Source organism: Strongylocentrotus purpuratus, unplaced genomic scaffold, assembly GCF_000002235.5.
Source record: "Strongylocentrotus purpuratus isolate Spur 01 unplaced genomic scaffold, Spur_5.0 spur5_scaffold_17, whole genome shotgun sequence".
Classification (NCBI taxonomy): Eukaryota; Metazoa; Echinodermata; class Echinoidea; order Camarodonta; family Strongylocentrotidae; genus Strongylocentrotus; species Strongylocentrotus purpuratus.
In genome coordinates this window covers 29,410,437-29,434,805 of record NW_022145602.1, presented here as the reverse complement: position 1 = coordinate 29,434,805, position 24,369 = coordinate 29,410,437, and the positions used below count along the sequence as shown (strand labels likewise).

Sequence of the window (24,369 nt, the reverse complement as noted above, 5' to 3'; positions counted from 1 at the left end):
CCGGTTGAAGTAATGTCTGAAGTACGGTGACCAGATATAAAGGACGTCATTGTTGCATTAAAAAAGAAATTAAATATAGTTAAATTAGATTCTTCTGCATAATCACAAACGATTCAACGAAAAACCGTAAAATAATAGATATTTGAAAACATAGTATTAAATATATTCATTCACAATGTTTTTTGTTTCCATAATTGGCTAATTTATTTTTGATAAATAAAAATTCGCACTTTATGATTCTCACTACTTCAATTACCACTTCTATCATCGTTATAACTTTTATGTTATATTATTCATCATCATCATTATAAATAGTTAATATCACTATCATTTTAGTTGTTGTTGTTATTTGTTGAAGTTGTTATTATTATTAGTTATTACCATCATTATAATCGTAATTTATTCTAACTATTTAAGTCTATATGTTGCAGTACTTTTATTGCGCAGAATAACAGTTGCTATGCCAATTATTATATATATCTCACGTTTTTTTCTTCACCTTTTTGTTTCATTCTATTCTTTAAAGTCGGAATTTTCTGCTTTTATAGTACGTTGCAATTCTTTAAAACCTAAACATTATCCAAACAGTTCATCTTAAGTTAGATGGAGATCTCGCTTCTTTCATCCGTTGCTCCTTCTTTGCGGAAGTTGTTTTCATTTTTTTCATCTCGCAGAAATGTAATTAAGTTAATTTGTATAGAAGCCTGCGACTTTTAATGTTGTAATAAAGTAAAATATTGCGTCACACTAATGCTGACTATGATCATCATTGGCGTCAAACTGCCCCCCATAGAAACGATGGCCAATGTATCACTAAATCAATAGATTAGTAGAGATCTATACACAGTTTAGGTACTATATATTTTGGGTCCTGAGGAATTATGTTTGGTATGCTTAAGAGTGTTAAGAATCTGCTGATAAATCTAAATGAAAAACAGTCAAACCTGTCATATTCATCTTTTCTGCCTCTGTTTCTGCAGACTTTAGGATTGACAGAAGCACTTCCTTCACGTTTTGATGTGGTAGTTGTTTCTGTTTCCATGTTATCAACATTTCACAGATTGCCTCGTGTCTGTCTTTCAGCCTCTTATACTCTATTGCATCCAGTTGTTGTATTTGGAAACCAAGTGCAACTCCCAGGTCATAAAAGTCGTCGATCGAAAGCTTTTCAGCGATTTTCTGGACATCTTTATCAAGGAGATCATTTCGAGAAGTTCCTTCGATTTGTCTATAAAACAAATTCATGTAACAGTATCTTCAATCTAGTTACTATGCATTTCCTGCATTTTATTGCCTTATAAAATGTTTATGATCTTCCAAATTACATTAAAACTTCCTACGAAAGGAAAACAAAATCAAGAATATGAATACCTTGTCTTTCAGAAAACAGGCCTTGTCTCACGTAATATCTTTGACTAAATTGTATTGAACTTAGAGGAAAAAATATCGTAACGCACCTTAATCTAACTTAAATTCATTATTATGTAAATAGATTGATAACGATACGCTTACCGGATAAATGGAGTAAATTCAGGACTCTTGATTTCATCTGCAATCATGAATACGATGATAGAGATTTAAAAGAAAATGTAAACAAATAAAGACAATTTTTAAAATCATTATTATTATAAAAAATGCATTGTCCCAAGTAAATGTACAAAGGAAAGCGATTCAAATGAATCGAAATTATAGATATCGGTGAATATGTAATGTCCACCAATTAATTCTAAACGCGTGTATGTCCCAATTGATCAAATTATTTTGTTTCATAAGGAACTCTCCTAAAACCTAATAACTAAAGAATTTCACATTATGCCTGCGAAGTTTTATTTATACGAAACTGATAATTACGTTCATTTTGCCGAGTAATGCTTTCATGTTAAGTCAAGTTTATGAAAGTAACAGAAAAAAGACGTGGACGAAAATAACGTTCATTATATCACGTTAATTCATTGCTCGTCTAAAAAAGAAAACAAAAAAAAGAAACAATAGTTAATCTCTCTGTATTGCCATATCGGGATGAGTTACATATTGTAAACAAACCTTCGTATCTAATGACGAATGACATTGAACGAGACACCCCTAGGTTTCCAGACTGTGTAATTGTGATGGTTATCACGTCGAATGGAGTTTCGTCCTCTCTCGGGCGCACTTTGAAGACTACATTATTCCTCATTCGGTTGTGGATTTCCTTTAGAGAGAGCAGCTAGAGGACGAGAAAATTAGAGAAAAAGAAACATTTTTTTCTTTCTAGAAAGAAAACCCGAAAAGTAACGAGAAAAGAGGTTCCGTATCCAAGTTTGTGATTTTATGTCATTATTTATTTTCTTCATTCTCTTTATCCGTTAGCCCAAAGAAAGCGGCTTTTACTAAAAAAAGAGGGGCTATAGCGCGGCGCGGCTCGGCGCGCTGGCCGAAATTGGTCATAATATTTTGTATGGCATCTTCAAGTGTGTTGTATCAGGAGAAAATTTTAATACGTGTCCTACTAGGAATTCTTTCCTGGATTTCAGGGTTTCAGGAATTCAGTAAAGATTTACAGCATTATAATGAAAGAAAGATGTCTAAAGGCCCGGTCACACAGAGGGGACGCATGGGGGACGCACGGCCGGCGCATGGAAAATTTGCAATTTTGGCCAGTGCGTTGTCGTGCGCCCAACTTTTGTCGAAGCTATACAGCTAGCTGACACCAAATGCATAGCGCGCTGGACGCATACAGGGCGTATACAGGGCGCACACAGGGCGCACACAGGGCGCACACAGAGCGCACATGAAAACAACTTCCACGAATGCACAGCGTGTTGCTAGCGCGCTGGACGAATGGTCCACGCATGCACCGCGTTCTACGACGCACGGCCAGCGCATTGGAAATCGGAAAAGAACGTGTGCCTAACTTTTGTCATAATTTTGGAAAAGCTAGCGAGCTGACACAAAATGCACGGCGTGTAGCTAGCGCACTGTACGTATACAGGGCGTGTGCTCCGCGTTTGTCTGGCGCTGGTCTAGCGCGCTCCACGCATGTCTGGCGCTGGTCTAGCGCGCTCCGGCGCATGTCTGGCGTGCCTTTGGCGTGTATACTCATGCGTCGAGCTCGGCGCACGTTTTTGAGCATGCTCAAAAAATCCCGACGCACACAGCGAATGACGACGCATGCATAGCGCTGGTCCAGCGTTGGTCCAGCGCGCTCGACGAACGAGTAACGAATGATGACGCACGCCTAGCGAACGACAACGCACTGGCCCAAATTGCAAATTTCCAATGCGCTGGCCGTGCGTTCCCCATGCGTCCTCCCTGTGTGACCGGGCCTTAAAAGATGCTTAAAATTAACAAAAACATGTTTATTGGAACCTCTCCAACATAACTGAGTTGGTATTCTTCTATGTTATTGAGATAAACATTTTAAAAACATTGTAGACTTACCCGGACTTCCCCCTGAACTATTACCTCGCCCGGACAATTACCCTCAGGACAATTGGCCCCAAGAGAAAAAAAATCCAAGCAATCGCTGCTGATATTTACTCACAGGTAAATTACTTCACTGGACAAGTTACCCCAGGACAATTACCCCACGACAATTTACCTCAGGAAAATTACCCCCAGGACATTTAAAACTAGAATTACAGGCGTATATGAAAATAATAATACCTCTGGCATTTTTACCTCTGACATTTTTACACCCAAACTCTCTCCTTCCACCCCTCCCCCTCGATAATTTCGAATTGACAATATTGGTCCCTGCTACATCATTTTTAGGTAATGAGGTTGTCTCTTTGTTTCTTTTTCTTCTTCTTTTCAACATATATCAGACCTACAAGAATTAATAATTTATTTAAAAATATGGAGCCTAGGAGAACATTGACAATTTTTTTTTACTTTGTGGGATATGTTAGAATTAACGAATCTTCATTTTTCTTAAGTATTAGACTCTATTCTTTCGTTATTAACCTTTAAATGTGTACTCGAGTTTCTGAAAGTCTGAAATGTGGAGAGTCTCTCCGAAGGGGACCTGTTTCTTTCCCCCCTGATACAACACAGTTGAAGACACCATACAAAACAATGAGTGGATTATTTCAGCCAGCCCACCGAGCCGTGCGCGTCTTATTTTTTCGTACCACGGCGAGTCCAGATTGAGCTCGCGAGGTAAACCTGCGCATGCGCACTCGCAAAGGAAACCAGCGCATGCGCACGTGGAATCCGGTAGGGTGGTTAATAAGGTGATAGTAATTATACAAATCAACCTGGCATCAAATCATCGTCAGCTCAATCGGTAAGGACAGCGTGTTACTAATAGAACTTTGGAGTTGACGTGAGGGTTCAAATCTCAGTTTAATTAGTTTTTTTGCCTTTATAAATAGTGAGGCAAAGCAATAAATAATCAAAGTCGAATTGTTTATGACCTCTTTGTAAGCTCCCATAGCTTGTTACGTATGAAAATGAGTTCATAATAGAATCTGGCCTCTACTGCACCGGAACCCTATGATCAACAAAAGAATAGAAGGCCGGGTAAAACAATTGGAGTTTAAAAAAAAAAAAATACATTATATCTATACACAAAATACATTTGAGGTTATTGTTGTACTTTAACTGCACCCAAAACTAAAATTAAACCAGCCCTTATCTTTACCGTAAATCTAACATAAAAACTTACTGCAACCCTCACTCAAAACTCTAACTTTTTTTCACGAAATAAAACTAGAGCAATATTGATACCGGAGAAGATTTGTTTTATACATTGATTGTAGTTAAACATATTTGCAATGATTGTATTAAGGGTCCACATATGATTGCAATTTTATGTAAGGAAAATACAGAGAACGGATATCGCAACATATGTCACATATTCGCCAATTTGTGTACGATTGATCGTAAATTTAAATATTCATAACTTCTTCATTTCAATCGCATTTTGCTTAACTTTCTCTGACCTATTCTTTTTAATTTTCTGCTTCCATTAATTCCAATTTCATATCAGGGTGGACTTCCTCTTTAAGGACAAAACTGATTATCGTACCTTAGTTTCTGCGATCTTCCCCTCACAATCACGTGCCACTGTAACGTCACCTGAATGAGATATGATGCTAAATGGGACTGAACGATGGGCCTCGCGGTACGCCTGATGCTTCTCATCACGTAGAACTTCCTATTTCGAAGCAAAGAGGACAAGCAATTAAGTAAAACATGGGCCTAATGAATCGGAAAGTTTCTCGGGTTCTCATGGAAATTTGTCTTGACAACATTGGGGTATACCCGGGGTTCACTAACAAACACTTTTTTCACAATCATAATTCAATTTAATTTCCATAGAATTCATAATCATCGATAGGAGAAAATTGGGAGTTCACCCGACTTTTCTCAGATAGCATATCGAAATAAAACATAGACGCGGATAGATGATTCTTGAAGACATAAGGATGTCATTCCGTACTTTATGCTGGTACTATCCGAGAAAATTCAGCTTATTACCAGCATTGTATAGGCTTTGGCATACATGCCATGCTCGGAGTATTAATTTTTAGTGAAATTATGTCTAAAAACATTTTTTACCGCGTACAGCAATTTTTATCACACTTCTAGAAAATCCCTTCAAGTCTGGTGTAAGCAAACTGTGAGGCCATGCACATAATAACCCCGGAAAGTCAGATTTTAAAACAAAGAAACCTATAATCTTCCGGAAATTTGCAGTAGTTTTAGCAGAAACTGTAAATTAACAATTTACTAATAGAACATGTTTACAGTACAAACCGTATTTATGCCAGGAAGATCGGCATGCACATGAAGATGAACTTCAATCTCTTTGCCTCTTTGTATGCCTTCTGGGATGTATGGAGTGCACATAAGTTGGTGTCGGATCACCTGCTGTTCAAGAGGAAGAAGAACCCACCACTCAGCACAGTGACCAATGTACAGCTCAAGATGTCTATGGTACACTTTGCAGTATGGTGGTTCGTCAGGTGAGCTGGATGATCTATTTCTCGATGTTCTCGGTAGATCTGGTTTCAATTATAAAAAAAAAAACATCATTTGCTGTAAAGAAATGTTATTTCGCCATGCAGCCGAATTGTTCTTTGAAGCGTTACACCTTAATTAACTGACACCAAATTTTTTATCCATAGTGGGGTCTTTAATTGTCCAGAATAATTGTTCTAAATGGTTTAAATGTTTAAGTAACCATCCTAAAGAGCACGAAAACCCCTTTCACTCCTTCCCCTTTTGAAAATGTCCACAAATAAATAGGCATTGCAGATAGTTCATCATTACGTTATGGATGACCACAATACCTAGAGGCTAAAGGGTGAACTACCAACCGAGCGATCACTTTGAAGGCGTTCTAAGACTACAACCAAAATACGATATTTTTGGGTTTATTTTCAATATAGATGCACCTGTTCTTAAAGAGAAGGAGAAGGATATAATAAATATACCATTATTTTCAATTGGTGTTTCATGGAAAGTAAACGTAGACAAAATATAGTATCGTATGCTGAGGATGTAATTTAATGTGTTGTGTCTGACAAACTAGAAGTGGATCTCGGGACATCACTTTCCATATATCCCAGTATTAAGAATGTTTCATTTCCTCAATCTGACCAAATTGACTTACCCTTCACTGAATCCCATGAACGGCAAACGATGTCAGGCTTCACTTGATCTGGGTTGACGATGAAGGCTGAGTGTGGTATCTTGATCTTAACAGGTTGGTGAAAGATCATGTTTGGAGGCTCACATTTGATCCCAAGACAGGCCAATGCTTCACCCCCCTGACTGTTAATACATGGTGGATCTTGTATACTGGTTAATGTTATCTTGCAGGAGCCCCTCTCTTGTACAGCCCCTGGTGGGATCGACATTGTTATACCAAGGTCCACCAGTTCTATCTGCTTTCCGCTATTATCGACAAGAGCAGACATTGTTACCAAGGGTATGGCTTCTTCGGCTGTACAATATGAAATCAAGAGATTACCAACTACTGGTGGAAAAGAAGGGTTTCTCTATTTTAAGAGACTATTGAATGACTGAATCTCGGGAACATCAAATATAAAGCTAGTAATACAAACAAGGAACAAAATCTGTTATCGTGTGAGGCGGAGAAGATCTATACAAATCTTGCATGTCCAATGAGTATGAAGTTCACAGTAGGGCAATACTGTGTATCAACTCGTATTTATATGTAAACGGTAAGTTCTCGTTTTAATAGATGTATGAGAGCACTTTAACAGCGAAATGAAGACTGGGTGAGTAATATATATAACAGTTAAATCAATGCACGAGAAAAAAAAAGTTGTGTTATCCATCTGTATCCTACATTACCTCTGTATCTTGTGATCATCTCTATCGATGGTAACCTATAATTTTGAGGGAAACAAAAGAGGTATTATTAATATTTATGGTTTTGATTTAATATCACATCGTGTACAAAATGAAAGAGCTTCTGTTCATCATATTCAGTCATGAGATGAATATAGAGATTATAAAAGTTTAATCGACGTTTCAATGGGCCCAGGATCCAGGGTGAAAAGGGAGCCTTCACAATATAATACAATGAGGAAATGAACTTGAACAAATTCCAAAATTCTGAAGAAGCAATAATATGCACAGACTTCACCACGAATACATTCCAGATGCTCGGCGGAACACAACCAACTACGAATAAAACAGACCTAATTGAGAACGAAATAAACAAACGACTAATGCATTATGTTCATTAGTTCCTTTATTTTCCAGAACTATACAAGTAGAATGGTGTACAAATGACAGAAAGGCCCATTAGGCAAACAACTCAAAATACAAAACGAATACAAAAGAAAGGTCGCCAAGAAATGATAATGACATTGATTAAATAACATAGGAAAATTAAACAGAATGGATAAAGGGATACACATTATTTTGTGTGCAGAAAGCCAACTTATTAACGTTTACAAGAAAGACTTTTAAAAACTTTGCCCAAATTCCTTTCATTTCCTTTCCTTTCATCAATCCTGCCCCAAACAAGAAAATAATTATCTAGCAATTACAGATTCGGAGACTATATCGTTTTTGAATTTTTTTTTTTAGTCACAGCTAAATTAACTATGGTTCATTACATCATTAACTTTAGCGAGATTTAATTTTCTTTTACTCATTAGGAACGGCATAGGTAAGCTGAGAGATCGTAATTAATGTAAGAGAAGTTCCCTAGGAAACGGCCTCGTTTGGTAATATTTAGGCAGACAAATAACACCGACGCATCCAGGGGACTAACCGCTACCTTAATTGCTGTCAAACAAAAGGTTTGCAATACGTTTACCGAAGTTAACCGCTTCTTACAGGGCGCTCGTTGACACACATCCACAAGTTAGATCCATAAAAATTACGCCGCTCAGCGCGAGCATTGTTAGCATTCAATTATTACATAAAACAAATAACAAATTCCAAGTTTTTTTTTCAAATGAACTTTTGCTTTTGCCAGCGAACAACGATTTTGTTCCCCAGTATGCCAATGCTAGTATAGACCAGTTCGAAGATAGCCCATGTACAAACAACCCCTAAATATCCACAGATCTTTGAAACATGGACAAGTCTCACTCTATGCATTTTACAATAATCACTGCCAAAGGGATGGAAGTGCTTCATGAATATGTTTTGTTTGTTCATGTTTTTAAAATAGAACTTCTTTTCGTGTTAGGCTGTCATAAAATGTACCAGCAGTGCCTTAATGAATATTGACTTCCGTGAACATATATCCATCATTCGTGTCGATGGGTTTTACAATTTGGTATAATAACCTTTATCTACCCATACGAAGATATTATCTCTGAACTGGCCCATTAATCATCAAAAGACGTGGTTTGTGAACAAGGATTTCCCTACCTTGAAAATATAATCTGTCGGATAACTTCATTGTTAGCATAGTGGACTGGTAGTTTGCCTTGACCGTCCTTTATATCCAGCTTTGCGCCGTGCTCCAGAAGGTATAAAACCAAAGTCTTGTCAGGGGAAAGCTCGTGCTGAGAGAAGTCCTCTGAGATCTGAGTCAACATACCAGGTGTATCAATATAGGTTATCAAATACAAAAACAAAACGAATCAGAGATAGTTTATATATATGTGTGTGTGTATGTTTATAAACAGGTCATTTAAATGTTTGATGGTAAAGACATTTATCTTTTCCATCGATATTTTAGTTGACCAATCAAGTACGGGAACCATTCCAGCCAATCTATAAAATTACACGTTTTTTCTCATCGAAACGCTTCTAAAAACACCATCAACCTAACAATCTACCTAATAACTTCGATATATCTTCCATTCATCTTGATTGATAGACTTGCTGGCCAGATTCTCGTGCTCTCGTTCGTTAACCAATACAAGGATGGAAAAGGGTGAATGCTATTGTCATCAAACTTTAAAAAGATCTGTGTCCACTGAAGCTTTCATGACACCGTATGACACCATATAGGGCACGGGGCGGTTGTCGATACATGTAGGGGGGGGGGGGGGGGGGGGGAGCGTCAATGGGTAACTATCCTCTGTTGAAATATAGGAGCATCCGAACAAAGGGATGTAACATTTCCTTTCTAATTTGGTCTCCGGAATCAACACCTTTCTCAAGGATAAATGATATTATCCAGTTACACCGATAATTCAATCCCCTATAAGCATGATATCGGTGTATCGGATGTAGGCCTAGTAATTATGGAATCTTTTTCTCAACGGATAGAAAGGGTTTTCATTGGAGCCGTTAGCCTTGACTTGCACTTGTGGTATACAGCAGGTACCAGGCTACCAACAAATGTTATCTCTAAATATTAAGTTCTTTTTGCAGGCAAAATGTACACTCAATCAAACATGACTGTTCTGTCGTTGTCCAGGGACAAGTTCTAAATCACAAGTGAACAATATTCAACCTCAGGTTAAGGAAGGGGCATGGCATTAACTTAATTACTATTATTTTCTTCTTGCTGAACAGCTTAGCGGTTGTCCGTGCTAGGTGAGTTTTAAGTCGTCTTTACCTGTTGGTGTCTCGCTTTTGTTTGCTCTTTTCTGCTCGTGTGATCAGAAAGTATGATAGCTTCATGAAGACAGGTCTTTCCATCGTGCGACTGGATGTTCAAGGAAGCTCCATAGGAAACCAGCGATTCGACAACCTGTGTGTAGCCATTTTGAGTGGCGAGGTAAATAGCAGTCAATGCTTCATCATCACGGTGATCGAGAATCCCATTGATCTATATAAACAAAAAAGTATGTGTGAATTTTACAGTTTAAGCGTATTCTTTTTGATGGAGCACTAGCAGCATAACGTAGACTTTCAAGTTGCTTTTAAAGGCCAAATGATTATCAAGAACACTTTCATGATTTGTTATTAGCCTACACCTTGTGGAAACTGATTTTGGTCACATTTAAGCCCAGAAACAAATGGATTGGAAATAACCTCAATTTAGCTATATATGTTTGCAATTATTATTATTTATTTTTAGAATCGTTATTTGACGCTTTTTGCATTATTTGTTTTGGCTCCTCAGTATGTAGAGGAAGGGTTTATTGCACACCTTTGCATGCTTTTTTAAGATAACGGAATAATTGGCACTTACTTTCTTTAAAAATAGATGCATTGGGGTCTGTCCATGGGCATCCTGTACATCAACTAGGGCTCCTTCCTCAAGCAGGACCTTAACAATATCGAGGTCACCATTCATAGCAGCAATGTGCAAGGGAGTGTAGCCATTTCGGTCACCTATATTCACATTTATACCTTGCGTTAGCAAATACTTTGTGACACCAAAATGACCCTCCTGAACAGCACTGTGAACTGCAGTACTACCGTACTTATCATCCTTATTCACCTCAGCTCCGTGGCTGATGAGATATTTGGTGACATTAAGGTGACCACTCTTAGCAGCACTGTGTAATGCAGTCCAACCATCATCCTTTCCCTTATTGACCTCAGCTCCTTGACTGATGAGAAATTTGGTGACATCATCATGACCATTCTGAGCAGCACTGTGTAATGCAGTCCAACCATCATCCTTTCCCTTATTGACCTCAGCTCCTTGCCTGATGAGATATTTGGTGACATCAATATGGCCATTCTGAGCAGCACTGTGTAATGCAGTCCAGCCATTATCCTCTCCCTTGTTGACCTCAGCTCCTTGACTGATGAGATATTTGGTGACATCAATATGACCATTATAAGCAGCAATGTGTAATGCAGTCACACCATCATCATTTCCCTTATTGACCTCAGCTCCTTGACTAATGAGAAATTTGGTGACATCATCATGACCTTTTTGAGCAGCACTGTGTAATGCAGTCCAATCATCATCCTTTCCTTTATTGACCTCAGCTCCTTGACTGATGAGATATTTGGTGACATCAAAATGACCATTTTGAGCAGCACTGTGTAATGCAGTCCAACCATCATCCTTTCCCTTATTGACCTCAGCTCCTTGACTGATGAGATATTTGGTGACATCAATATGACTATTATGAGCAGCACTGTGTAATGCAGTCCAACCATCATCCATTCCCTTATTGACCTCAGCTCCTTGACTGATGAGATATTTGGTGACATCAATATGACCATTATAAGCAGCACTGTGTAATGCAGTCACACCATCATCCTTTTCCTTATTGACCTCAGCTCCTTGACTGATGAGATATTTGGTGACATCAATATGGCCATTCTGAGCAGCACTGTGTAATGCAGTCCAGCCATTATCCTCTCCCTTGTTGACCTCAGCTCCTCGACTGATGAGATATTTGGTGACATCAACATGACCATTCTGAGCAGCACTGTGTAATGCAGTCTTACCGTCATCCTTTCCTTTATTGACCTCAGCTCCTTGACTGATGAGAAATTTGGTGACATCAATATTACCATTCTGAGCAGCACCGTGTAATGCAGTCCAACCATCATCCTTTTCCTTATTGACCTCAGCTCCGTGACTGAGTATAACTTTCGTTGCCTGAAGACGTTCAAGTGCTGCAGCAATATGCAAGGGTGTTTGTCCATCTGGAGTCGCCTTCTCCACATCAGCTCCGTAATTTATGAGATACTCGATGACATTCTCTTGGCCATACTGGACCGCCATGTGTAAGGGTGTATTTCCATCTTGGTCTGTCTGGTTTATGTCGGCACCCTTTTTTAGCAGTTTTTTTATGCTTTTGATTTTACCCCTTCTTGCTGCCTCATGAAGCTGTTGATTTATGTCCTCCATACTTGAAGGAGCACCGGTTTACCAGACATCCTAATCTAGCTGAGCCCCTTGTAATCGTCTACTTCTCTCTCAACGCTCGACTTCGAAATGTTACGGTTAAGAATCTAAATCGTTTGTAGCAGATAGTCCCGTCGCATTCTGCATGTAACAATCATAAGCACACACCACACTGGGTTCTTTTTTTTCTCGCAATATGCAGTTGTTATTTTGTTCCTTTTCAACAAGGTCCAAAGTCCTGTGCAGTGAACTAACTCGTAATTCAAATATCTGTTATTCCCATTTTACTGTTAGTCTTGCTCTTTGCTCCTTTTTTATTTTACTATTTTTTGGGCAATCATCAACATTCCATTAAGTATAAAGCGAGTGCGTTTTTTAAAATCCCCCTTCCCTTTCACTCTTAAAGTGACTCGGTAACATTGTTGAAGGTTGATGAAGAAACTGCGTAATTTTTGTATGAAATTTTACTTATTATATTCCTTCTACTGTACTAACCCTCTAACATGCAAAAAATCCTGAAAGAATTCTCAAACCACAAAGATTTCTATGGTTTTCTTTGAAGGCGTCACTGTGCAACACCCTCTAACAGTAAATTCCCCTAACCATTTTTGAATTTTCCCAACCGTTTTCCCATTGAAAAAAAGAAATAAGACAGGCTTTAACAAATCTTTCAACACTTTGATGTCTGGAATGGTATATAGAGCCAATTCATTGCACTGTTAAGATTTACATTCACCTAAAATGTAATTGAATTGTAATAACATAGTTGGGAGAATTAAGGAATCAATCAGATCAGTTTTTCCCAATTTGTATCATTAAGAATGGTCTGTTTTTCACTCAAACCTTCAGATTATCTTTAATTGTACATCTAGCACTGAAGTCACTACCTTAGCACCATTTTCTCTCATCTGAAAATGAAGGGTGGATACGTTTGTTCTGTTCGTCTCTTCAATGAGACATACATTCAGATGAAACTACGTATACATATTTTCAAGGAGTGAAATAGTCTTGCCCAACGAAGGAGTAACAGTCCACGTTTAACATGTTTTATGACATAATTCGAAATAAAGAAGCATAAATTCGACCCCTAATTTACTACAAAATAATTAAAATACCAACTATGCCTGGAGGACGCTGTTTCCTATAAGTTAATAAATTGTTTAACTACTCATGAAAAAAAGTATATTATCGCTGACAGTGACACTATTTGTGTTAATGATAATGCGGTGAAGGTTGGAACAAAACTCCAACAGAAGATAATCGCAATTGTGATAACAACGATGACGTCGACAACGACAACGATGATGTGTGCATTTATTTAATGATTATGGTGGTCACGGTATTGGAAGTGAAGATGATGATGGTGAATTATTTCCAGTCGACAGTATTTATCCGTTGCATTTTAGTCCATGGATAGTGCATGTCTTCTCAAAATAATTTTTTAGGAAGTCTTCTTTTTAAAAGTCCCGGTTGAAAAGAAGTCAACGTGATGTAGTGCCCTTGGGTTAGACATTAATTCTCAGTTACAGCCTAGGTCGCCTGGGAACGTTTACCTGCTTCGTTGCATTAAGCATGAATGTGTCAATATATATTCATATTTACCACGATGCATAGTTAAACATCGAATGAAGAGACAGAATGATATGAAATATAAATCCAAGAAGGGATCAAAACGCCCCCCCCCCCCCCTCGGACGTAAATGAGAAATTTTGCAAGGGATTTTGAATTTTGACCTGGTCTGAACAAAACACGTCTTTTCTCTTGCCAAACACATATATATTCAGCTTCAGCCTTGTAGACTTGATTATTTCCCGCTTACATTATATATGTTGCAACACAGTAAAGGGTTACTGTACTCTGTTATCTATGATCCCATCATGAAAGGAAAATATGCACATTGTTTGGAAAGAGTGCAAAACATCTTTCAAGTCTATTGTAGATCAAATGAGTTTTTTTCTGCATGATTGGATGTGATTCCATGCACAATTTTTTGATGCTCACCCATACAATGCCATTCGATCACTTTTATACAGACCCTGCACGTAAATACCGTACTTAATTTTCTGCCTGGTATTCTAAGGGTTAGTTTTTTTGGGGGATTCCCCCTTTTGATTATGTGGCGCCTGTTTTTGCCACCGCTTCAAATACAGAAGGGCATACAATTGTGCGTGTGTACACGCCATGAATTATACTCTCTTTGTTATTCAGTTTGTGACGAAATAAAATTCACGAAGTAAAAGAGACTTTATGGCATATCTCTCTACAACTAGCCCAACAAATTATTGAACTCCGTCATTCTGTTCGGAAAGATTTACTTTATATTTGCTTTAGGTGTACCAAACAAACTTACGTGTCTAACGTGTCAAAATATTGACCCAACTCTGTATACTGAAATACATTTAGCCACAGTGGTAGAGTTGACAATGTTAGAAATTAATAAATGATTTCCCGTTAACGTCTTTTTCTCTACATTGAGAAAGTACAGTTGAAAGTTTTGGAAATGTTACCGTCTAAAGCCCACGTCAAATATAAATTAGTTCAGTAATTCCGATGCAATAGACGGTTCCATTCTCCCAAATCATAATGTTTCTCCTTATGATTTTTTACTACAAAAACTTCTGCCCTTTTTGAAAATCAAATGAGCTTTTGATGGTGGATGATGTAACTTAACCCGTTGGCTACTGAATTATCTAATTCCCATAGGCTTAACACAGGGACCCCCAGGTTCCAGTAGACAATGGGTTAATCATGTGTCCTCTACTTTACCGGGCTTGTGCAGTGAGTGACTCGATGAGAAGAAGAATTCCTTGTTTACATATGACGCGGGAAAACCAAGGCGTCTTTTTTGGATGACGTAAAGTCTAATACGCTTTGAATGTATGCAGGGGCGGATCCAGCCGGCGGCAAGGGGGGGGGGGGGGGGGGGGGGGGCTCAATTCGTGAGAAAATATTAAGCACCGCGTTCCGCGCTTGCGCGGACAGGGGGGGGGGGAGGGATGTGCCCCGATGAGAAGCTGAAGAAAAATCGAATTTGTAAACTCAATTCGTGCGATTTGATGTATACTTTTTGCCAGGATATCATTTAAAATCTGTGACTTTTCCAGCAGAAATTTATGATAGGAGGAAAAGACTGTAAACACACGAAGCAGGACTATGTGTGCAGTCCGCATTGATATAGTACACCAGTGTAACAAAAGGACATTGGTATTCATGACACCGGTACCTCTAGGTGTAAGTGTTTCATATTGATACATGTAAACTAAACACAGTAATGATTCCCTCAACAAGATCAATAGTCCATAGAGTATATCATTTCACTTCTAAACAAGATTTTAAATTGCAACAATGTTGACAACCATATAATTGTCACGGTACAGATTCCTAATACCTCAGGTATCACTTGATGGTCGAAATCAGTCAGTACAAGACTAGTTCATCAGTTTGGATGGGCAGACAGCAATCACTGGAGTCGGGCTTCAGCTTTAAACACCTTACATCAGGCCCCGGGAAACGTTTTTTTTTAAAGAAGGGGGGGGGGTGGGCGGGCTAAAGTATTTATGATCAGGTAGAGCGTAGCGAGCGAAGCGTAAATTGGCGGGGGGTCCAGGGGCGGAGCCCCCGGAAGCTCGTTTTTTTAGCAGGCCAGGGGCGAAAGAGCGCCATTCAAAGTGGGGGGGGGGGGGGCACCAACAGTAAAGGGCACTTTCCGGGAATGTACTTTGTAGTTGGTTGTGATAGTTATATTTTTGGGGGGAGATTTGTGAGGTCGCAGTGCAAAAAATTACATCTTATAAAGAGGGAAAAACAATCTTGATGGGGTTTTAAGCACAATCTTATCATGAACGACCAAAAAGATCTTTAATAAGAAACATAATTATATTAGCTTTAAATACGAGCGAGCGTAGCGAGCCACATTTGGGTAAAATTAAAGAAAAAGTTCCTCTTAATCGCCTTAAATTAGGAGCACTTTTTATGGGGAAATGAAAAGGGGGCACATATCCAAAGAAGAAAAGGACACTTATTTGAAAAGAAAAAGAGCACATGTCAAAGTAAAAAGGGGAATTACCAGATGTGAAAATGGGGCACTCCTCGCACTTAATCAGGGGCACTCACCAGAGATGAAAATTGGCACTTATGACAACGGAAAAATGCAATTATCAGAAGGAAAATGGCACTAATCGGAGATGAAAATGGGCACTTATTAAAGAGTTAAAGGGGCACCTCTCAAAATTTGAATAAGGGCATGCACTCATCGAAGATGAAAAGGGGCACTTATAAGAAAAAATAAATCTCACGCACAAATTATGCAAAGCGGTAAGTAATTTTTTGCGTCCCTGACTTCCTGCAGGAAGCTGGAGAAGAATCCCTTTCGCATCGTTAATCGTATACCGATTATAATTGTAATGATTTTACACATCTATCCAATCTGTCCATATACATGTATTGTAACAATAGGGACTTTTAGATTTGCGTGGACTGATACGTGTGACATCCATTCAAGGCAGTGCATTAAAAGGACGTCGATCGTAGCAATCCACGTTGTCGTTGTGCAAATCTAAAAGTAACAACCCATCTGTGACACTAATAGACAATGAACATGAGACTAATTTTGTTCGGCATAATTTACATATACCGGTAATAAATATCATGCGCAGATTGAAAAAGAAAATTTTAGACTGACATGCAGTTCGTCTTCTGTGCACCTGTACAACTGACTGGAGTGTTTTTACCCAGATTCTGGCGATAAAAGTGTATAATTTTCTGAACAAATTAGGCTTTACGACCGCTTTTACAGAACTGATTCCATGAATTCGCGAACTGCCGAATTCGGAGCTTTGCCGTCATGCCTAATGATGGCTCCGTGTTTTTACTTTTCGGATTTGCTATTTTTTCGCGCTTATTTCCAGAATTAAATTCGCTAAATGTAGGTAGTAAACGTGGTCTCGCATTTTGCAGGATTTTTGTTTTGTTTTTTGCCGGTTTATAACCCTTCTTTCTTCCCTTTCCTTTCATTTCCTTTCCTTTTCCTTTCCTTTCCTTTCCTTTCCTTTTCCTTTCCTTTTCCTTTCCTTTCCGGGCCCGTCCGGCCAGACTTCAAGCCACACAATAAACACAAGACAATTATATTTACAAACGCAAAGCTCTTCTTAGGTCAAGTCACTACAAACCTTTTCTGATCGATTCCACAACGTTTCTTTCACAATGCAATCGCATGACCAGAAATGGTCTTTATCTTTAAAGGTAATACAAAGTTTTGGTATGGGGTCATGAATTTGGTTCAAATGAACATATTGGAAGCATATACGATCTTACAATATTAAGTGATCGTTGTCGCGGTCGAAATCGACTTTAAAGTTATGAAATTGTAAATAATAAACACTTTATGTTGAATAGCTCCCTCTCAAGGTCAAGGTCTTAATTAAGGTATAAAACAATGTGTATTGACTTAAATCGACCGATTAGCTATTCTTGTTCGGAAATTATATACCAAATCTACATACTCTGAGATTTTCATGGTCGCAGCTACCATTGTACGGCCGTAGGAGCTATTTGAATTTTATCAAAATTTACCGGGAGCACCGGTAAATCTTTATATTCAATATTTCTCAAAAGCAGAAGTGTTTTAGGGGCTAAAATTTCTGGTGTTTTTAATACATCCACAGGGGCATCCAAATATATCAAACTTGTTAAGAATCACTATCCACCCATTTTTCAAAATTTTCCAAAACTTTGTAATACCTTTAAGAACCGTATGACCATTGTTGAACCCAATTGCCAAGGGAAGGGGGGGGGGGGGGGGAGGCAGGGGGAGTGGTTTACCTTGTCATATCGAAACGAGCCTCAAACGACCAAACCATGATTGGTTGTTATCAGTTGTTCTATTAATTTATTGATCTAATGATGTTGGTCTTTTATATCAGTTACAACTCTATTTATCATCATTATTATTATCATCATCAATATTATTATTATTATTATCATCATTATTATAAGTATTATCATTTCAAATTTTCGTTGGTTCCTTTTATAAGGAAATAACTCACATATACTTTTTAAACGCTCACTTATTGATACAGGGTTTCTAGTAGCGGATTTGGAGAGCAGTGATCGGTGGTATTAGGTTTGAACCCTAACATGTTAATGGACTCACTTTGTGATATGTCTAGATATTGGTAGTGATGACCGCGTCTAAGACCACGGAAATATCTCATACAAACTGTCAGTAATAATACGATTAGAGAGAGAGAGAGAGAGAGAGTAAGAAAGCAACAAAAAAAAAATAAAAGAAGAAAACACTGAATGGGTATCGGACAAACATATTACCGGACAAAAATGTCTGAATGAGGGCGCTCTTTCAAACTGTCTTTCACCCAAACAAATTGTAATGATAATTTTAAAAAAAGAAGAAGGGATACGGCAAACTCTGTTTCAGGGAGGGATTCATCGACAAGTCAACGACGGCACATTTTGTTTTGTCAAGCAGACACACAACCAACCACATTGTTACCACTGTACGCAAGTATAAGAAATTTTACTCCACAAAATTTAAAACTAAACTTAAAAACAGAACTTATTGATTCGAGTTGCTTCAAGATGACGACATGCCTGCCAGAGTGATGTTTAAAATTTTCCTTTTCTAGACATTTGCATTTCATCTTTTCATTATCAATAATTGAAAAAGGGCTGAAAGGATTACTTTTTTGACAGATGATAGAAATAGAGTATTCCTGAAAATGCTCCAAAACAAAATGTGTGCATTTAAAGTAATAAGTATTTAATTCGTATTTCATGCCACGCAGCTATATGAATGATCCGAATGTATTAACCAATAACACTTTATAAAATAACACGAATTGTATTACTTTTGAAATGTATTATTATTGCCTCTTGCATCATTAAATCACACACAGTGAAACCTGCTTTAGTGACCACCTGTATAGATAGACCACCTGTCCATAAAGACTGCATTTAAAAAAAAATTTCCATTGAAAAGACTTTGCCATTGATACATGAATTACAGAAATCTGTACACAAAGACCACTTGCATATTTAGACCAAATTAATATTAGAAATCAGACATCATCATCATCATCATCATCACCATCATCAACGTCATCATCCTCATTCGCATCATCATCATCGTCATCATCCTAATCGTCATCACCGTCATCCTCATCCTCATTATCATCATCGTCATCATAATCATCGTCATCATCCAAATCCTAATCGCCGTCATCCTCATCCTCATCATCATCTTCGTCATCATCGTCATCATCCAAATCCTCATCACCGTCAACATCGACATCATCATCATAGGTAATATTCTCATAATCTTCATCATCCTCCTCCTCCTTCTCATCACCATTGTCACCTTTTTTGTGTGTGTGGTTGGGGGGGGGGGGTGGGAGGGGGTGGGAGGGGAAGGGTATGGCATACAGAACTGCACATTGGGTTTGAAACATTGTTGTAAATTATGTTTTGTGTTGTACAACTCGCCAATGTCATGTTATATTGTTCTAATTTGTGTATATGACTATACATGTATGTCCATCAATCTTTTCGTGTGTGATATAAATACAAAAATATGTGTCCTCTCTCTTGGATGGGCATTGTGTTTTAAAATTAGAAGGAAGACCAAATTATTGTAACTCCCGTTTTTGAAAGGCATGTTAGGTAAATGAAAAATATCAGAGTAAATCAGTCAAGATTTCTTAAAAAACTGAATTATTTAGTTTTCATGATATTCATTAATTTTGAGAATATATTTTGATTCTAAAAAATATGTACAAATTACAATTTGTCTGAAAGCATACTTATATCGACATGTACTTTATTAAAAAAAATCATGCAAACAAAGACTGTCATTTACACAAAAACATCAATTGCACTTAATTACGTCAAATGTCATACCCTTTAGTTAGCCTAAGTTAGATGGAACATAGTAATGGAGATGACGCGATAGTAAGAAGTGGTCGTATTTTCTCAATCTGGTATTCGATGCAAAGCAGTGATGGCTTTTAAAACATATCGTCATGTTCTGCTGAAATGGATGGACTCATTTAAACGAAAATGATGAGCGCCGTCTACGTTGAACATGTGATGCTGTACTTAGAACCGCAGTTGTGAATATATATATATATATATATATATATATATATATATATATATATATATATAACCGACAGAAGGACTCCTATGTTTCAATGTAAGATGTTTTTTCCCTAAACAAACAACTGATTGCCTACCTCATCAAGATTATTACTAATATCAATTGTGTTTCTGCGCGCGAGAGACAGGGGATCTTAACTTTGCGATTGATTAGGGGACTTCCAATCGGTTTGGCTCAATCGCAACTCTGCATGATTAAGACGGGGCCATGAATACTAGCTATTTACCAATTAAAAATACAATTATAGTAAGTCGTCTCAACAGTCGGATCATTATTTTCAACCTTACCATAGCCCAAGTTCACATATTTTTTTTTTCACTGGGATTCCTGTATTACATTTCTCATTTTCCCTTTCAAAACGTATTTTTAGTTTCCACAAACAGAATACATACATTTAAGACATAGTGTGCATCATTCTAACAAAGCCATCCCCCTAAAATGGTAACCAAATCGCATTCGTTACAAAATTATTAAATTATTTTTAATCGTATATACAGATGAAATGGTGTTACATAAATTGTGTTTGCTTCATTATTTTTTTGATATTTATCTGACGAACGACCTAAACCAGTAAGCGGACAGGCTACGAAACGGACAGAATTGGGCTTGTGGATCCTCAATAATATTGTAAGGAAAAGCAAGCTATATTGGAAACTTAAGAACTCGTCTAATCACCGCAAGCCATGCAATGATAAGTTGTTTATTACGCACTCGGAAAATGAACAAAAGCCTTAACGATATCTCTTGACTAGATACTACTGCTAGTACTTCTTCTACTACTTCTACTACTTCTACTACTACTACTACTACTACTACTACTACTACTACTACTACTACTACTACTACTACTACTACTACTACTACTAATACTACTACTACTACTACTACTACTACTACAACAACTACTACTACTACAACTTCTATTACTACTACTATTATTATTATTAACTCTACTACTAGTACCCCTACTACTACTACTACTACTACTACTACTACTACTACTACTACTACTACTACTATTAACAATAATAATTGGGTATTTTTCATCGCTAATTCACCCAGTGATGTCACATCTACTTCTGTTCCTGCGGCCCTACAATTATTATTACGCTAGAAATTACCAGGTAACCACTTGCACCTGGAATAACTGTGGCAATTGTGGACTGATCTCTTGCCAAAATACGTTGGTGTCGGGCTTGAGATTCGAACCCTTAAGGATGAAGTTGAGTTCTGGTCATGCGATTGCATTGTGAAAGAAACGTTGTGGAATTGACCAGAAAGGGTTGATCATCTAGCATATAAGAATTTGTGTATACTGCAAGGTTCTGGAATCATCAAAATCATAATAAATTTGACCGAGTCTTGGTAAAGTAACAAGCACTCACATAGAAAGCTATATATGGGACAACACACATGGTGTCGGGGCTAGTACTACCTTGATTTCCTTGTCTTTCTATGCTCATTACTCAGCCAGTATACATTTTCTTCCAAAATTGTTTGGCACATGTTATTTATTTGTAATCTTGAACATTCAGTGTAAGTTTCGTTTGATTCTGTGAGAATTTTTTTTTTTTTTTTACCAGTACTGGAGTTTATCTTTAACCATTGGATTACAAGTCAAGTGAGTGAACCACTATGGCTCGATGCCTCCTAGTTGAGTTTAGCGGGTAAGTTAATGTGCTTCTTAGCCATTATATTATAACACAAGATCAATAGTTGACATTGACATTGATAAGGTTTCGGGGTATAGTGGATACGCCCCGGGCTGTGGATTAAACGGCTCGCGGTTCGAGTCCCGCCCCGGCGCCTATGTCCTTTGGCAAGACATTAATCTACATGTGCTACTCTCCACACAGGTGTCGTAAATAGGTACATGTTATGAATCTATTCCTTGAATGCTTTTAATGCCTAAAGACTGCTGGGCTGGAAAGGGAACTACTACCATGTCGGTAACTTAAGCATCCCCTGGGAGGATGCGTATGCAATATAAATGTAGCTTTTAATATTAAGGTCGTGGCTTAAATATAATATATAGGTTAAAATATTGTTAATTTTGGTTGGCTAATCGCATCAGTTTCAGGATTTGCTTTCCGTCAGATCCCGCGTGTATCGCATCCATCACACTTTTCCTCCTCTTTTCCTCCTTATTACCTCCCAATAACAGATTATTGAACGCTTTCAATTTCATTCCAAGATTCGATTTACGATCGTCATCAATAACCTTCATTGGATCGACCTCATTATCGTCTTGCATATCTCGAAGATCGCGCCCTCTTGATATATGCGCAGCGGCCAGCGATCGTTGGAGCTGAAAAGTGTCGTCTGCCAAAGTCGGTGGCTTCTCTAACGCAGCGTCCTGGTTCCACTGATTCGATATCTTTGATTTCACATTCTTTAGATCGATCACCGGTTTCGCTGGTACGGCGTAGTCTTTTTTGTGATTGTCATCGTCTGAATCTGAATCGTTTACCAAAACACTTTTTCGAATATCGATATTTCTCTGTTCTGACTCTTCCGCTGGTGTTTTGAGCTTTAATCGGCTCCCTAATGTCGCTTTCTTTTCAACAGGGAAGGCTCGATGTTGATTCATTGCGAGCATTGTGATCGTTCCAAAACTGAATCGTCTGCGCTGTTTTGGAGAGGGTGATCTTCCCCTTTCTGTTCCAGATCCCGGTCTACTTTCGATTTCCCCCTCTTTCCCACTTTCGCTGGTCCCCTCTGCGTTTTTTTGCACAAAGGATTTTCCGGCGAGAAGAGCAGATACCGAGCTTGCCAGCAAATTGTCGCGTTTTCTTTTCATCTTAACTTGTTCCGTAGACAGCACCTTTCTGCGAATATCAGGAATTACATTTCCAGATTTCTTGGCCCGCTCATCTTTCGAATTTCCCGCCAACCCACTACTCAAACTCATCATCGAATTTGTAGAATGCATTGGATCCACAGTGGGCAATCGCGACTCTGTCAAAAATGTCGCAGATTTAACGGCCTTTTGTAGCACCACAGTCTTTTTATTTCCAGGATTCACTGGCTGAGTATTACCCATCACATTACTTCTATTGCTCCCATGAACATGAGATGAATTGGGAGCAATGCGAACGGTCTTCTTCGGTCTGTCAACGACGTCATCTTTTTCAATCGTCGTTTTTAACGTGGGCTTCAACCAACGGTCTTTCACTAATGTCGTCATCATCGGGGATAGAGGACGCTCTTCCGATTTATTCACGGACAAATACTGCTCCGCATTATGGACGTGATTCGTATCACTGATCATTTTATCTGTAACATCTAAAGTTGGCTTTATGATAGGATTTAGAAAGCTATTCTTTTTGACGAGTTTTAAAGCGGTCCTTGAATTCTCTTCAGAACGTTCTGTTTCTTTGGCAAAATCTCCATCAATGTCAGTAGATTTGTTTTTATTTTTAGCAGGCTTTCGTTTGTCTTTCTCCTCATCCATACGTAAAGAAGCATCTATTGTATCAGTCTCTATAGCTGGCACAATTTTCGTCGCTGAAGTCCTCATTCCATGATTCTTTGTGATTAAAGCTTTACCTTTCGATACACGCATGGAATTAGATACGGTTTGGTTGTCTTGCCGAACGCTACGCTCGGGTGTCTTTGTCAACCTCCGTCCCATCGAAATGTCCCGAGAATTCCCGACCGCTGGAGCCGAAGACACTCGTGTCTGCTTCCGCTGATGGCCGAGGGCATTCGTACGACATCGGGCACCACCGGCACTCTTCGTCGGTCGCGATCTATGGTTAACCATCGTTCCGGCATCTTCGGCATCCTCCACGAACCAACCTTCGGCGCTGTGGCCGCTGCTTCGTTTCGTGATCTTGAGTTCGGCTTTAAGATCGCGAATATCCTTATGGATGGAGAATACTGTGTGTCCAAATTCGCGTTCGAGTTGCTTTATCTCATACTTCAGTTTGGTGTTCTCGCGTTTGTTCTTGACTCGTGCCGTGAAGAAGATTTGACTGGATCGTGCGTCTTCGTTGCTCCTTTTCAT

General features: G+C 38.4%; 3 protein-coding genes across 3 annotated transcripts; all 3 read right to left on the bottom strand.

The window, feature by feature from the left end:
- Nucleotides 1-4,390: 4,390 nt before the first annotated feature.
- On the bottom strand, nt 4,391-7,339 carry LOC115925124. Its single transcript, XM_030988356.1, has 4 exons — nt 6,602-7,339; nt 5,743-5,990; nt 5,012-5,140; nt 4,391-4,474 (listed from the first exon to the last, which is right to left on the bottom strand). The coding sequence occupies exons 1-4, from the start codon at nt 6,906-6,908 to the stop codon at nt 4,391-4,393; spliced, it is 768 nt and encodes a 255-aa protein (XP_030844216.1). The 5' UTR covers nt 6,909-7,339.
- A 1,504-nt stretch (nt 7,340-8,843) lies between these two features.
- On the bottom strand, nt 8,844-12,307 carry LOC105446456 (serine/threonine-protein phosphatase 6 regulatory ankyrin repeat subunit B-like). Its single transcript, XM_030988355.1, has 5 exons — nt 11,855-12,307; nt 11,392-11,611; nt 10,568-10,923; nt 9,989-10,201; nt 8,844-9,005 (listed from the first exon to the last, which is right to left on the bottom strand). The coding sequence occupies exons 1-5, from the start codon at nt 12,191-12,193 to the stop codon at nt 8,844-8,846; spliced, it is 1,290 nt and encodes a 429-aa protein (XP_030844215.1). The 5' UTR covers nt 12,194-12,307.
- A 7,106-nt stretch (nt 12,308-19,413) lies between these two features.
- LOC105446455 lies at nt 19,414-24,369 on the bottom strand. Its single transcript, XM_011683351.2, has 2 exons — nt 22,566-24,369; nt 19,414-19,562 (listed from the first exon to the last, which is right to left on the bottom strand). Exons 1-2 carry the CDS (start codon nt 24,367-24,369, stop codon nt 19,414-19,416), a joined length of 1,953 nt encoding a protein of 650 aa, XP_011681653.2.